This window comes from Alligator mississippiensis, chromosome 3 (genome assembly GCF_030867095.1).
Source record: "Alligator mississippiensis isolate rAllMis1 chromosome 3, rAllMis1, whole genome shotgun sequence".
Lineage (NCBI taxonomy): Eukaryota > Metazoa > Chordata > Crocodylia > Alligatoridae > Alligator > Alligator mississippiensis.
Window position 1 is genome coordinate 132,040,815 of NC_081826.1, and position 15,183 is coordinate 132,055,997.

At 42.9% G+C, this 15,183-nt stretch overlaps 1 protein-coding gene across 5 annotated transcripts in view; it reads right to left on the reverse strand.

Annotated features, from left to right (window-relative positions):
* The window catches only part of HIVEP1 (HIVEP zinc finger 1), a 204,361-nt gene that overhangs the window by 18,821 nt on the left and 170,357 nt on the right, over positions 1-15,183 (reverse strand). For 4 of the 5 annotated variants that reach the window (XM_059724426.1, XM_019494867.2, XM_019494864.2 and 1 more), the window contains one exon: positions 7,857-7,958. The exons of the other annotated variant lie outside the window; for it this stretch is intronic. In XM_059724426.1, the coding sequence (XP_059580409.1) occupies positions 7,857-7,958 (102 nt within the window). The remainder of the gene's footprint in view (positions 1-7,856; positions 7,959-15,183) is intronic. 5 annotated transcript variants of the gene reach the window in all.

The following is a 15,183-nucleotide window of genomic DNA, read 5'->3' on the forward strand; positions in this document are numbered from 1 at the left end:
AAATGTAATTTAATTATTTTAATGTGGAAAGTAGAAATACTTTAGGATAGCAACTCTTTTTCCATGGGGACTGTTTTAATAAATTCTTCTCAGCAGTGGAGTTTACTGTTAAAAAAGTCCTTGTGTAATACAGCTAGCAATCTACTTGCTATAAAGTCTGCAAACTCTTGCATTCATGACAAACTGAACTAAAAAACTATAAGCAAGTCTGCAGGATCAACCCCTGAAATACTGCTTAAGTTTCAAAATTATTTTAATTCTGAGATGTATTTTCATGTTATTAAAAAGACTGCACAGTCAGAACTTGGACCAACAGAGTTAAATAAGATGTTCCCAGTTGTGTTTTGTTACACTAAATGGTTCACCTTATATGACAATTTAATTCAGATACTAACATTCCTTACGTTGCAACTCTATTGTGTTGACAAGAACATTCCATGGATGAGAAGATGAAAGGTAAATAGATGTGGGATGATTTTGAACACAAAGGGCAAAACCAAAAAGTATTTACTAATACCTCAATGATGACAAATCCAAATACAAAGGGGATTATGTTAAAAGCTCTGATTACATTCTCTCATAACAGGGAAGCATCCCTCCCCCTTAAGACTGCTGTCCAATTGAATACCAAATACTAATTTTTGTCTGTGCTGAAGCAGTCATTGTTATTGGGTTTTATTGACAATACTGTTATCATGTAGGCTCCAACAAAAACTTAGACATTTGTATTGCTAATAAGAATAGACAGTATTATAAATGCTAGGATAAACTGTAATAATAAGATGTACAGTTTACAGGCTAAATTCTGTTGAGACCTGATGCTTCAGGACATAAGCCAACCCCTTAGTGCCTGAGGGAAAGAAGAAACTTATCCCTTATTGGGTTTCTTGCACATTCCTCCAATGGATTTTTTTACTGGAAGCTGGCTGAGTTCATTTGGTCCTGGGATACAAACAGATCACTTTTAATGTTTAGACAACTCTTTAAGCAAATAATAAAACATGCAACGATGTCAGCTGTTAAAATACTAGGAGCTTGGATAAAAATGAAATAGTTGGTGAAACTCAAGGAGGTGGAAGAACAGAAGAACATAAGAAGTGCCATATTGGGTCAGACCAGTGGTCCAGCTAGCCCAGTACCCTGTCTGACAGTGGCAGGAGTTGATGCTTTAGAGCAGTGGTTCTCACCCTATTTGCCATAGTGGGCCACATTTATTTCTCTCAATGTGTTATGTGGGCTGCACCCACAAAACTTACTTCCGGTGTATCCAGCAGCGTACTGTGGGTCTCTGGCACCTGGGGTCCAATGCTTACATTTGCACACACCCCCCTCGCTGACCGGAGGGTGGGGGAGGGGGGGACAGCAGCCAATCGCCGAGCCCAGAAACGCTGGCAGAGAAACCAGAAGTGCCACTGGGGGACTAAGTACCACTGGAGGGCCCGGCCAGTGCTCCGACCCAGGCCGGTGCCCAGGGACATGCTCCCCGCTACCCGTGAGTATCCATTTAAAAAATGTTTTAATAGAATGTCACATGGGCCGCAGTAGGGGCCAGGGTAGGCTACACAAGGGCATAGCTACCCCAGGGGACGGGGAAGGTATGAGAGCTTGAAAACCACTGCTTTACAGGGAGAGCACTGAACCACGTATATCTAGAGTAATTTGTTCGCTGTTCATTACTTCTCCCTCATCCTCCCAGCATCCACTGTCATTGGTTTAAGAGATGCCATGGGAAACATCTTCAACAGTTCTGTTTAATAACTATTAATAGATCCATCGTCCATTTTTGAACATGGCTATACTGTGTGGCAATAAGTCCTCAAGTTAACTATGCGCTGTGTAAAAAACCCCTCTCTCTTGTTAGTTTTAAATCTGTTGTCTATTAATTTCAGTGGGTACCCTCTGGTTCTAGTGTTCTGGGACTTGGTAAATAACGGTTACCTACTCACTTTGTCCACACCCTTCACAATTTTATAGACCTTTATGCCCCCCCGCCTTCTCCTTTCCAAACTGAAGTCTTAGCCTTTTTAGTTTCTCTGGGTATGCTAACTGCTCCAGGCCCCTGACCATTTTGGTTGCCCTTCTCTGTACATTTTCTAATTCTACTAAATCTTTTCTTAAGATGTGGAGACCAGAACTGCAAATAGTATTCAAGATGTGGGTATACCATGGATTTGTACAGTACCATGATAATTTTCTCTATTTTACCACATTTGACTGGTTTTTGGGGGGGCACCGCTGCAGTGAGCTGACGTTTTTAAAGAAAGAACTATCTACAATAACTCCAAAGACTGTTTTCTGAGTCGCAGCAGCTAGTTCAGAACCTAGCACTGCATATGCATAGTTGAGGTTATTTTTCCCCATGTGCATTATCTTGCACTTGTGGAAACTAAAGTTCATCTGCCATTTTTTTGCCCACCGAGCTTGGTGAGATCTTTTTGCCACTTTGGCAAATTGGGTGTTTCTGTCTTTGATGGATTTCCGGTGTGCGTTCATTACCGATGGGGGCACATTTCTCACAGGAGGGCCACTCTCTCTCCAATCTCTCAGTCCTGATCCTCAAGGGAAACTTACACAACACTTCCCAGAGACGAGCCTATGAGCTCCATTTCATCAACCTGCTGGATACTAGAGATCAGGGACTAAACACAGACATTGGATTTTTGATACATTACAATCTGCCTGGTAACTGACTCCCCAGCCCAGCCCAGCCTCTGGCTTCTTTACTTTTCATTCCATCCAGGAAGAGCACGCAGCAACTGCTGCAGCGTCCTTAGCCTGACGAAGGGTTTTTGAACCCGAAAGCTTGCTTAATAACTATTCTCCAACCATTTGGGTTGGTCTAATAAAAGATATCAAATTCACCCAAGGAAGAACCTTGTCTGCCTATGTCCTTAGACCAACACGGCTACAACCTAAACCCCTGCATATGTAAGGTAAGTGCTGAGCTACTATTGTAGCAACCGTGACCAAGGGAACATGCCAGAAGCAGGATTTGTTTGCCAATACCTGTTATAGGACCAACCATGTAGTTGGGAAAGATGTTAGACCTGCTTTTAGACACAAAATGCCCTTCCTCAGGTCTGGGCCTGTTTGTTTGGTTTCCTTCTTTCTTAATGTTGTGCATTCTCCATTTTAAATAGTGAATTTCAATATCCTCCATGTTGAAGTGCTGTTGTAGCCCATACCCAAGAAAGGGTATCTTGTGTAATCTCTCCCAACTATGTAGTTGATCCAATAAAAGATATTATCAAGCAAAGCCTGCTTCTTGCATATGCAAGATAAGGTACATTTTGCCTCAGACCTTAAAACGGCTTAGTATATTTACTCACATAACTTCCCTTCAAAAATCAACCCTCCACAATTAGGCTGTCTCTATTAAGTAGGGAAGCTGATATTTCTTTGCTGGAAAAGAAGTAGGGAGAATAGAAGTATGCAGACTATGTGCTCTAATGGCTGTCAAAATGGCTGCTGCTTCTATGTGGCCCCAGGAAGCAGAAGAAGCAGCATCCTGGGTTAACCAACTACAGCAACAATGAGAAGGCTTAGGGTAAGTGAGCTGCTGCATATAGTCTATAGTATATTACTTAGGCTTCTAGTGTGGAAATAACTCATTATTATTTATAGTAAAGAAGATGTAGCCTCATTACCCCTGCAAGGGTCTGAGGCTTAGCCTTCTTGTTGTCCTGCCACACCAGGAAATTCCTGCTGCCCTCCACCCCCAGTCAAAGATATGATGCTACATTTTTTAAGGAAAAAATTTCAAAATCACCAAAGTGACTTGGAAGCTGAAATCTAATTTTCAGAAACATGAAAGTCACTTAGGAGTCTGAATCCCATTGACTTTACAGTCATTTACCTGAAAATGCACAATGTTACACAGATATCAACAGTAATTCTTGTTCTGTAACATAGAAGTAGTTTGAAAAGGCATATTTAATTCATTCCACAGACCAGAGAACATCTTTTCCAAAACAGAGCAGAAAAAAATTTCTGTAGAACTCAGAACTTCTGGAATTTTACCCTTAGTAAACAAATGTGGGTGCATCTACGCATGCAATTAATGCAATGAAATCCAGAGCACTTTAGGCTAGAGTCAACTTTTCCCAGGTGCAGCATCTACATATGTGCCCAAGACAGCAGCAATTCGAGTGGAGCAGGACCCCAGCTGGCTGGGTGGGCACAATTTACACCCTTGGTTACCATCTACACGTGCATTTCAGTGCAGTAAAGTACTATGCCATAAGACAGTACTGTCCCCAACTATACTATCCTACGGCCAAGTTAAATAGTTCACTGCACCCTAATATGAGGGCACATGTAGACTGTGATGCTTTACTGAGGATCTAATTAGTCTACTCAGTACACAGTAAAGCACACATGTAGATGCACCCAGTAAGATTAAATTATATTTCTACATTTTGTCGGTCATGTTAATAGTAAAACCTTTGTTTTGTGCGATTTTGCTTCCAGTTTTGCTCTGGGACAAGGAGGAACCAATGAGATAGGAGGCAGAAATCTAGGAAATATTACAGAAAGTCTTTGGCAAAGAAACCAGAGGTTAGAATTATGCACCAATATGGGTTTCTTTCTTCTTTTCTTCTTTTTTGTTGTTTTTAAGCCAAAAGGACAGTGCATAAGTGGCCTTCCTAAAATGTTTGACATTTTTACTTACCTCAAAATAATTCTTTTGTTAGGACAAACTTTTTTCCTTGGGTCATAACAGTTGCATCACTCCAACTCTGAGAAAAATATTAATACTCATAATATTTCTGCTGCTACTACTACTACTTCTTATGCCCACTGATATGGAAATAAAACTTTGAAAAAAATACAAACCTATAAAACTAACAGAGGATTTCAGAATAGTGAAATAGCAGCCAAAAGAACAACAGCAAGGAGAGAAAACAGAAACTTGGGATGGAGGCAACGTGCACATCGTTATACATGTACTCATAAAATCAACTTTCACAACCCTGGCTTTTAAAAAGTGCCAGGAACATGAGGACTGGCATAAAACTTCAAGAACAGAGATTTGTGAAATTAGTTTCTATCAGAAGAAACTATTATATGATTTGAAAATTATTATCAATCTTACTGAGTAGCCTGATTGAAATCATGCTAACTTCAGTCAACTTATATTTCATATACACCAAATTAAGCAATAGATTGGTTAATTTATGACTGGGTATCAAGGTTTCCTTCCTTATGTACCTGGGTATGTGCAGGATTTCCAATACATACTGTTTTCCATTGGTACTTGGATACTTATTAACAATTAGTTTTACAGGTTTTTGTACTGTAGATGCTGTAGAGTTAAGGTTTGAATTTTCAGAGAAGAATAGAGATGGTGGGTAGCTAACTTCCATGTAATTTCAATGTTCTTTTCAAAACCCTGAGCTAAATGTATCCATACTATTAAGTAATTTTCTTCCAAAAATGTAGTACCCTAATATAATAATTCACTAAACTATGTAGTCTACTACGTGATTTATAGCTCTAAAAATTATTAGAAAGGGCTTACTTGTGCAGGGTGATTATTTTGAACCTTAAAATGTAACTATGCTTATTAATATAAAATGAGATCTTTTTTAAAATGCACCAATATAAAGCTATTAATCATTGAAATCCTTTTGAGCCCGAGTAAAAAGATGATGTTTGCTCATGTATATGACAAAAGGACAAGTGAGATTATGAAATTACAGAAATATATTAAAAAAAGGTTCAGCATTTTTATTCCATTATGTGAAAAGTAAAAACTTTAAATAACAATATTCCTAAATGGGAAGTAGAGGAAAATACATAGTGCTTCCATCTCTTCTGGGCAATTTGTTTTTTAAGTCATTTTTTTTTAGTTTCTCTCAATAAGAAATAAATAATTGACACTCGAAATGGCAAAATGTTTTCTTTGATCCTCAAACATTATTGAGTCACACCAACTGAAAAAGATTAAGTTATATTTCCAATATTATTTAGAATAATTTTGGCTGATTCAATCTATTGATTGTCAAGTGAAAACAAGGGAGTGCATTAATCTTTCTTGCCCTTTTCCTTTCTTTCAGTTATGTATTTACCATTTTTTTCCTTTGAAAACTTATCCATAATTCAATAAACTACACAATGTTAATAAGAAAAATATGTCATCGTCAACACCCGCGGCACCCCCCCCAAAAGAAAAGAAAAAAAAAACCAACCCAAAAACCCCAGGGTTGATTCCATTGCAGATGATGGGAAAACAAGAATGCCATCACTGCATTGATAACTTCCATAACCAAAATAAAGTTCTGTTAACAAAGTCCTGTTTTGCTTTTGAGAGTGAACAGTACAGCTAAATACATAAACCATTTTATTCTGTTGGGTCAAAGTCTACTATGCTCTTAATTCTGGATCCCTAGAAAACCCATAATAGTTTAATCTTTTTCAATGGGCTAGTTTTGGTGCATAAAAAAAAAAAGCAGGATTCTTAGTTTCAGCTATTGTTAACCATTCATTTTGCTACTTATTGAAAAAGTAAAGTAAGTACAAAAATAGTTTTTGATATGCCAAGGTTCTGCAAAACTGGCAAACTTAAATCTGGGTAACATTTTGGAAACAATTCCCTGCCAAATATACAGGTTTAGCAAGTGCCGGATCCATTCTTGTGGCTGTTACAATCTGTCTAGTATTTCCAACTTTCCCTATCATATTTCTAAGACTATTGACAGGCATTATATTTGTGTCAGGAAAAATGCCTATATCACAGCACAAAGAAAAAATGTATGGGTGCTCAAGCAGTTTGTGGTCGAAGAAATCTAGTGATTCTGAGAAAAACTGCTAGGCTCTTCAAACAGCATCTTCCTTGTTTTCTAGCACCACATGTAATACCTGTTCAGGTGCACATGGGACTATGGGGGTCCCTAGGATTCTACAGTTCTGCACTCTCCCTCTGCCCTTCCTAAAAGGAGGGTGGGAGGGAGAGGGGAAGCTCCCGGACACCAGGGACCCCTGTGGAGACCCTGCTGCCATGGCTGCTTGGCAGCCCTGAAACTCTCTGGGACTGTTCATGCAGCTGGGGGGGGGGGGGGGAGGGAAGGGGAAGGGGCACTGGCAGAAGGGGAGTAGCTAAGGAGAGCTTCCCCCCTGCTCCTCAGGAACACCAGGAAAAGGTGCTCATCCCATAGGGAACTTGTCAGGTCTTTCCAGCTGCTATGGTCCCCACAAGAACAGATGGTTTGGCCACAATGGAGTGGGTGGGTGCATGGGTGGGTGTCTGTCTATGTGTCTCAAGGGCGTGGAGGGGGTGAGGATGAAGAACATACCCACTTTCTCTTCTGCAGGCTGTACCTGACAGTGCCAGGTGCTGCCCTGGGCTTGGTTCCAGGGCAGCAGCCAGAGATGCAAATACAAGTCCCATTTACAAATGGCTGTTATGGGGAAGGGGCAGGGGCATGGAGCATGCCCCTTCCCCTCTCATCTGCAGGCAGAGGGGAATTGTTTCTCCCTTGCCTTTTCAGCTGCTTCCAGCTATGGCCCACGTGGCATCAGCAGGAGACAGCCTGTCTCCTGTAGGAGGAGCAAAGAAGCAGTTCCTTATCACCCCCTGGCTAGAGACCATGCCTTTGAAACTTTTTTATTCTCCAGCTAGGGGGCTACAACTCCAGTATACCCCGCATCTCACTACATTTTTGTAGTGCCACAAAGTGTTGAGACGCTTTGTACCACTAGAAATAAATGCCTGTCAACACCTTACGGTGCTTATCATCACAGTACTGCCTTCAAATGGAAGTAAAAAATGTTGGGTGAGTAAGAGTGGATGTCTAAGGTGACAGAAATATAAATGTAAGGCAGCAGGGGAACAAGGAAGATTTAAAAATCCTTACCATATTCGTCTCCATCCTGGTCATCTATTAAACCGACTGAGATTCCCAAATCCATGCATTTCTTGCTGTGTGCCTTGGACTTCATATGTTTAGTCAAATTCCCTGAAGAGAAAAACAAAAACTACTTGCTCTCTAAATACACACCCATAAGCTTCTCATATTCTGTGCAGATACAAATATCACTATATTTATAATTTGATTTTGTACTGGAACCTTTCCTTCCTAGGTAAATTGTCCACAGCTTTCAGACATTTAATGTCATACACTCTACTTGTTTTCTGACTGTACTAAATGCAGTCAGTTGTTACTAAAGAAATCCTTGGAAATTACATTATTTTGTATTGTGAAAGGCATCGCATTTTTATGGCAATCCATAAAATGGATTGACTGTTGTTAAATTTAGGTTGACAAATGACCACAGGTTGCAGCCTTTTTTAGCTCCTGATACACTCTATTTTAACTCACTCCCTTTCAATTGTAGATTCAGAAGCAAAAACTCAGGATTTAAAGTATAAAATTCATTTCTGAATAGATCATTACAAATCTTGTGCATCACTTAAATCCTGCTTCAGTAGGTGTGCTGGCCTTATAGTGGGCTTATGCCAAGAAATGAATTTTACTCAATTAAAAAAAAATTAAAAGAACTTAGCTTCGATTTCATAAAGGCAAGCCTAGTTCCTATCATGTGTCACAGGATAGATAGTTACTATAAGTCACTTAGAACGCCATAGTCAATAATCAGTTCCATTCTTCATATGGAAAAAAGGCAATCACCACCAGAAAAAAACATATAAACCATCTTTGCAGGAATAAGATTCACCAATCACTGAAAAACCTCCTCTGTGACTGAAGCAAGCAAGTTACTTCATTAGCAACAGTCTAGGGACAGGAAGTGAATAAAAATATCATCTCCAACTAAAGTGACAGGGGAATGTAGGTGGGCAGAATTTAATTACTTAAGTTTGGAAGTTAGCCAAGAAAACCTACTCCTGCAAAGTCTGGCATGGCATCTTTTAACAGCCAGAATTAGTCAGGGGCCCCAGCTTGACATTTCATTTAAAAGGATGGCATCATGAAGCAATATGAGCAACCCATACATCATTATGTAGCATTAGGCTTTGACACACCTACTGAATTGCCTATGCCAGTTCCTGCAGTATTTCATTTTTTTCTTGGAAATCTTCTACCCAAATCCTGATTAGCCCTAAACCTATTTGACATATGAGGTTTTCTGAGATCACAGCTGGAGGCAATAGTGCTACAAGAACAGTAAGGCACAGAAGTCGTCATTTTTAAATCTTATCCTATCTCCTAGTGTTTTGGTTATGAACTCACCCATGTCACATATTAAGGGAGACATCTTATTTCCAGTTTGTTGTCTGTGTTCATTAGGTATAAGGGTACAGATAATGAAACGGAAAGAGAATGCCACCCTAAATCTCTGATTAACCAAATGTACTTAAACCGTGTGCTTAAAAATAGACGTATGGTTCAATAGCTTGCTGCATCGGGCTCTAAATGAAGCAGCTGGTTACATATCCGAGTTTGAGAGTGATGGAAATGCTTTCCATCTGTTGTTTTTTGTTTTTTTTAATTAAAAAGTAATCATTTAGCAAAATCCAGCTGTTGAAGTTCATTAAGAAGACATCGTACATTAACTTAACTCTAAGGTGATCCTGTGAGACTGTACAGTAGGTTATGAATTTAGTGGAGACTTGCCATTGTCTCCCTGTGCATGGATAGGGAAGCACTCCATTTGAGGCAAATCACTCCATTTGAGGCACTCCAAATTCCAGAGTGATTCAAATTCAGTGCACTTCAAAGCTGTGCATCCCTACCCTCCTTCCTTGTCTTCAAAATGACCATGAAGACATGTGTGCTAAACCACTGGAGGTTTCTGAGGACAGCCAAGTACACAGGAGAGCGCTCATTGGCTGTTTACTTGCTCCTACCTCCCACTGAATGGGGTGGGAGTGAGGTGCAGAGCACTGTAGGATGATAGAGGACTTTTAGTGTGTACTGACATTTCAATAAGTTCCTTCAAAATGAAGTGCTTCAAAGATATTCTTCTTTTTTTAGGGTAATTTTTGAAGCTCTTCTTTGACAATAAATGCCTCTAACCTTCACTCTCTGGAGCATGTCAAAAACACTTGGGAGAGCTTCAAACAGCATATCCGTCCAAAGTCTCCTCCTGTCTCTCCCATAATTCCTACCTAAACAGTAGAGGCAGTTACCTCAGTCTCATTCATCATTCACGCTTCCTCATCCACACCTACATTCACTTTGCCCTAATACTACTCACTTTTTACCCCCTCCATTTCCTACCGTCATGCCATACCACCCAGTTTGTTCATATAGATGGATGTGGTTACCTGCATGTGTATTTAAATATACGGAGTAAGAGGAGAAAGAAAAAGAAAAGGGGTGGGAGGAGGGGGAGGATGAAGGAACAAGAGCACCTGTGACCTTACTAAGTTCTACACAATAGGCATGTGTACACGAGACACTAACATACTGTGCAGTAGCACGTCACAGCATGGACGGTGTTAATTCGCTACTGCATAGTATTATTAGGCTACTGTGCAGTAGTGTCACCTAAAAGATGTTCGCTGGTGTTACTGTGCAATAACTCCAGTTACTGCACAGTAGCATCTTGTGTAGACGCACCTAGTAAGTGTAAATTTTTTCTATGGAGCTTGGATAGTAGAAGTTGTAGCCACAGTAGTCCCAGAAGTATGTGAGAGGTGAGGCATTCTTCTTTGCATTCAAAAACTTCTCTATCTCAACTATAATTGGTACAATAAAATCACCCAAAAAAACCTATGCCTCTTTCTGTATGGAGATGGACACTTATTAGGCCTGTGTGAAGCAGAAAGCATTTGCTTTGGATTTGGATTTGGTGGGACTGATTAGATTCGGTGATTTGAAGCACTGTCCCAATTTGATTCGGCCAAATACAAATCTGAAGGCATTTGGTGCCGAATCTTATTCGGCCACAGACTATACAGGCAGGCAGTGCCAGTGGGAGCAGCTGGGGGAGCAGCCAGACGAGCCCTGGCTTGAGCCAGCAGCCCCAAGAGAAGCCGCGGCTTGTCCAGCTGCTCCCCTGGCTGCCCCCCTGCCGGGGCAAGGTAGGCAGTGCTGGCAGCCACGGGAGAAGCCGCAGGGGCTGGGGGAGCTGGGGGGAATGATTGGGGAGCTGGCAGATCGAACTGGGACCTGGCGGGAAGCCCCTGTTCATTCTCCCAGCCCTGATCATTCCCTCAGCCCCCGCAGCTTTTCCCAGAGCTGCTGGCTCAAGCCATGGCTTGTCTGACTGCTCCCCCAGCTCCCCCCCACTGGGTCGAGGCAGGCAGTGCTGGCAGCCCCAGGAGAAGCTGCAGGGGCTGGGGGAAATGATCGGGAAGCTGGGAGGGAGCCCCTGTTTGTTCCCCCAGCCCCCATGGCTTCTCCCGGGCCTGCCAGCTCAAGCTACGGCTCATCCAGCTGCTCCCTTAGCTGCCCCCCGACCAGGGCGAGGCAGGCAGTGCTGGCAGCTCCGGGAGAAGCCATGGGGGCTGAGGGGAACGATCAGGGAGCTGGGGGATCAAACCAGGAACTGGGGAATCGAGCTGGGAGCTGGGGGAAGCCCCTGTTTGTTCCCCCAGCCCCTGATCATTTCCCCCAACTTCCTGGGGCTGCCGGCTCAAGTCGGGGCTCGTCTGGGTGCTCCTGCCAGCACTGCCTAGTGCCTACCTGTACAGTCTATGGCCAAATCTCCGAATCGATTCAGAGTCTTCCGATTCAATTCGGAGAGATTAATGCGTCTCCTGATTCGATTCAGATTTGGAGATTCAGCTGCTGAATCAGGCCGAATTTCCTCCAAATTGAATCAGCTACCAAAGCTTCACACAGCCCTAACGCTTATGTCACTTAGCCTTTTTTTGTAGTAGTTGTTCCATTCAACTTTAACTCATCATCAACATTTAAGATGCATTTTAAACTTACGGACTGACTTAGCAAATATATAAACCTGGACCATGGAAGGGAGTGTAAGTAGGCTGAATGCAGATAAAAGGATAATCTTGGCTCAGTGATTACAGCTCAGCTCATCTTATTTTTACAGAAAAGTGTGTTGTGGACTACCTTACACTAGGATGGGTTATTTCATGAGAGCAACAGACTTCTGCTGCATAAGCCTAACTGTATGACTTCTCTGAAAGAAGTTACAGATTTGATATCTTGTCTACTGCCTTAGCATCAGATTGCTGCAGTGTTACACAGAAAATCTGAGTTTGACTCTCACTCCTCAGTGCAGCTAGTAGCACAGCCCCAAGAGCTGTAACTTTTGTCAGGTGTTACAAGCAGAAAGGTTGACCTTAGTCAGAAACTGGATAGGAAGTGTTTTAGGAAAAGAAACATAGGAAGACATGTATTGTTTATTCCAGTGGTTCTCAATCTATTTAGATTCAAGGCACCCCTGGGCAGACTTGAAGCACTCCTTAGAAAATGCCAACTCTTTGTGTTCACTTCTTTTTTGACTACAGAAAAAGAACAGAGCAATTCTGTTGCAAATAATTCAGAAATACCACAACTATGGATTTTTCTTTGAAATCTCTCTGTTTATCTTGTGAATTATGTGAATTGCACCACCTTGGTTGACAATCACTGGTATATTGTATATTGGACGCATTTCAGAGTAACTCCAGTCACCTTTCCCAGTAGATGCACCATTGGGTGCATCTACTGTGTGCTTTACTGCAGAATAGATTAATTAGCTTCACAGCAAAGCATCACAGTCTATACATGAGCCGGTATTACAGTGCAGTAAATTAACTAACTTTGCCATAAGACAGTACTAATGGGCACTGTCAAGGGGTGTTAGGGAATGTCTGCCAAGCAAAATGAAAAAAGTGTGGCTGCAGCAAGTGAGGTATTGTCATGCTTGCTTTAACTGAGTTAACATGGGAGACAGTGGAAGTAACCACAGGAATACACTGGCTTCAGCAGGATGCCTACAGGGCCTATATTCTGGTTGCCAGCCCATGCTAAAATCTGTGCAGCTGTATCTAAAGCAGGAGGTTAGATTAGATGACCTTGTGAGGTCCCCTTCCAGCCTTATTTTCCTATGATCCTAAGATCCTCACTGCTATAGTTATCCAAGCTATCTAGACCAATGCTAAAACTGCACATTTATTTTGGTGTGCAGAAATACATATAATCACACTATATAATCATAATGTTCTCCATTTAAAAAATCCAAAATTCTCTGATAAAAAAATCCATAATTCTCTAAAACACCCTAAAGCCATGATTTTCCACAATTACAATGAACCACCATTATATCTATATATATCAGTTGAACACAATGTTTTATTGATAGATTTACAATTTTAAAGCAAGTTGGGAGCCTACCACTGCTTCAATCATTATAATAAAATAAATTCTAAATAGCTATATATTTTGGCATTTGATTTTGTTCTTTTTTTATCATGGAAAATCAGAGCTTCCCTGCCCCCTTCGCCCAACAGGATGCAGGTACAGCTGCAGCTGCCCCCCCACCCCACTACCCTATGGTGCTGAGCAGCCCTGATATGTCAGTGCCGTCATTCCCAAACCACAGCCCCCTTAGCCCTGCTGGTGCCCCTCACTCCTGACCCATAGCCCCCTGCATCCCCACCAGAGCCCCTCAATCCCGACCACAGCCCCCCACCTCCCAGTCCTACTGGCACCCTTCACTCCTGACCTGCAGTTTCCTGCCTCCCCTGGCTCTGCCAGAGCTGCCCTGATCCCCCACTGTGTGGGGCAGGGGCTGTATGTGTGGGGATGGGGGTGGGTATGTTAGACAGGGGGTGGTAGGTATAGGCGACACCACTGGCAGTATGTCCAGCAGGCATGGGGGGCATAAGCCCCTCTATATTTCTGTGCTGGCAGTGGGTGCAGGGCACAGGGCTGAACCTTGGCCAGACCAGCACCGGGCAGGAACTGCCTCCATGGTTCAGCAGGTGGGACCCAGTGCAGGAGGCTGGAGCGGGGTGAGGTGGGGAGACTCGGCACTGCTGCCACTGGGACCCCCGTCCCAGCCACACAGTCATGGCTGCCACAGTGAGGCACCCCCTGCCACCAAGCAGCAGTAGGAGCGGTGGTGGTGGCAACTCTGGCTCTTGTGGGCAGCAGCGGAGCAAATCCAGCCCCGGCACGGGCTAGAGGGAGGCAGAGGGGATGCTTGTGATACTATCCTGCTCTGCACCAAGCAGCCTTGCCACAGTCCCCTGCCCCGCCTCTTCCCCCAGGCAGCATCTCCCAGCCACCCTGCCCCTGTGTGCATAGTACCAGCCCCCACTACTGCCATCTCAGCCATGCAGCTCCCCGCCTCCCCCTTCCCCCATTGGAGGGGCAGGTGCCTCTCTGCAGGTCCTGCTGAAAACAACATGGAGCTGAGTTTGCTGGCGGCACTGAGTGCTGCCTCAGACTCCCCTACCCTGCTGCAGCCCTGACACTCGGATACCTTCCCCCAGTGCCAGCAGGCACCTGCGCTCACATACACATCCTCTCCATACACACGCCTCAGACCTACTCTACACACACCCCATCTACACACCCCTCACCCCCCCCCCCACACATACACACCCACCTCCCACACATAGCCCCCTGGACAGTCCCCAAGCGCTGGCTCTCCAACCTTCCTCCATCCCATGGACTTATCATCAGTATCCAGCTCCTGAGGCTGCTCCCACCACCCTGCCTAGCTGTATTGCTGGCCACATTTGTGTGCATGTGCACACACACATGCACATGGCTCCCCCTGCCTCCAATTGCCCTCCCTGATCCCCTAGCCCCAAGGAGCTCCTTGCAGGCTGGGACTCTGCCAGCCTGCAAGGGAAAACCTGTGGTTTCCCCGCTTCAAAGGGGAAAATCTGGGTTTTTCCATGGGAAATGGAAAACCCGGATCTCTGATAATAGCCCAGTTTTTCAGGTCACACATGGACATGAAGAGCCATACAAAAAGTTGCTGTTTTTCATCTATATTCTGTTTGCCAAAAAGCATTACATTAGTGTTGCACACAGAAAATCTATTGCAAATAATACTATAGATTGCTGTCAGAAATGTAATCTTCCACACTTTGGTGTAAGTTCTCTTCTATCATATATTTCTCATTTAGGTAGTTTGTGCATACGTTATAATACACTGCAGATTATAACAGAACAGCCTACATAAATTCTGTATTTATGTAAGAATACATAAACATGCTAAAATAAGAGAATGTCAGTATAATGTTTTATATAGAATTCACAAGTAAACAAATAATAAAATTAGAAAGGGTACAGTTTAACCAGATGACAGAAA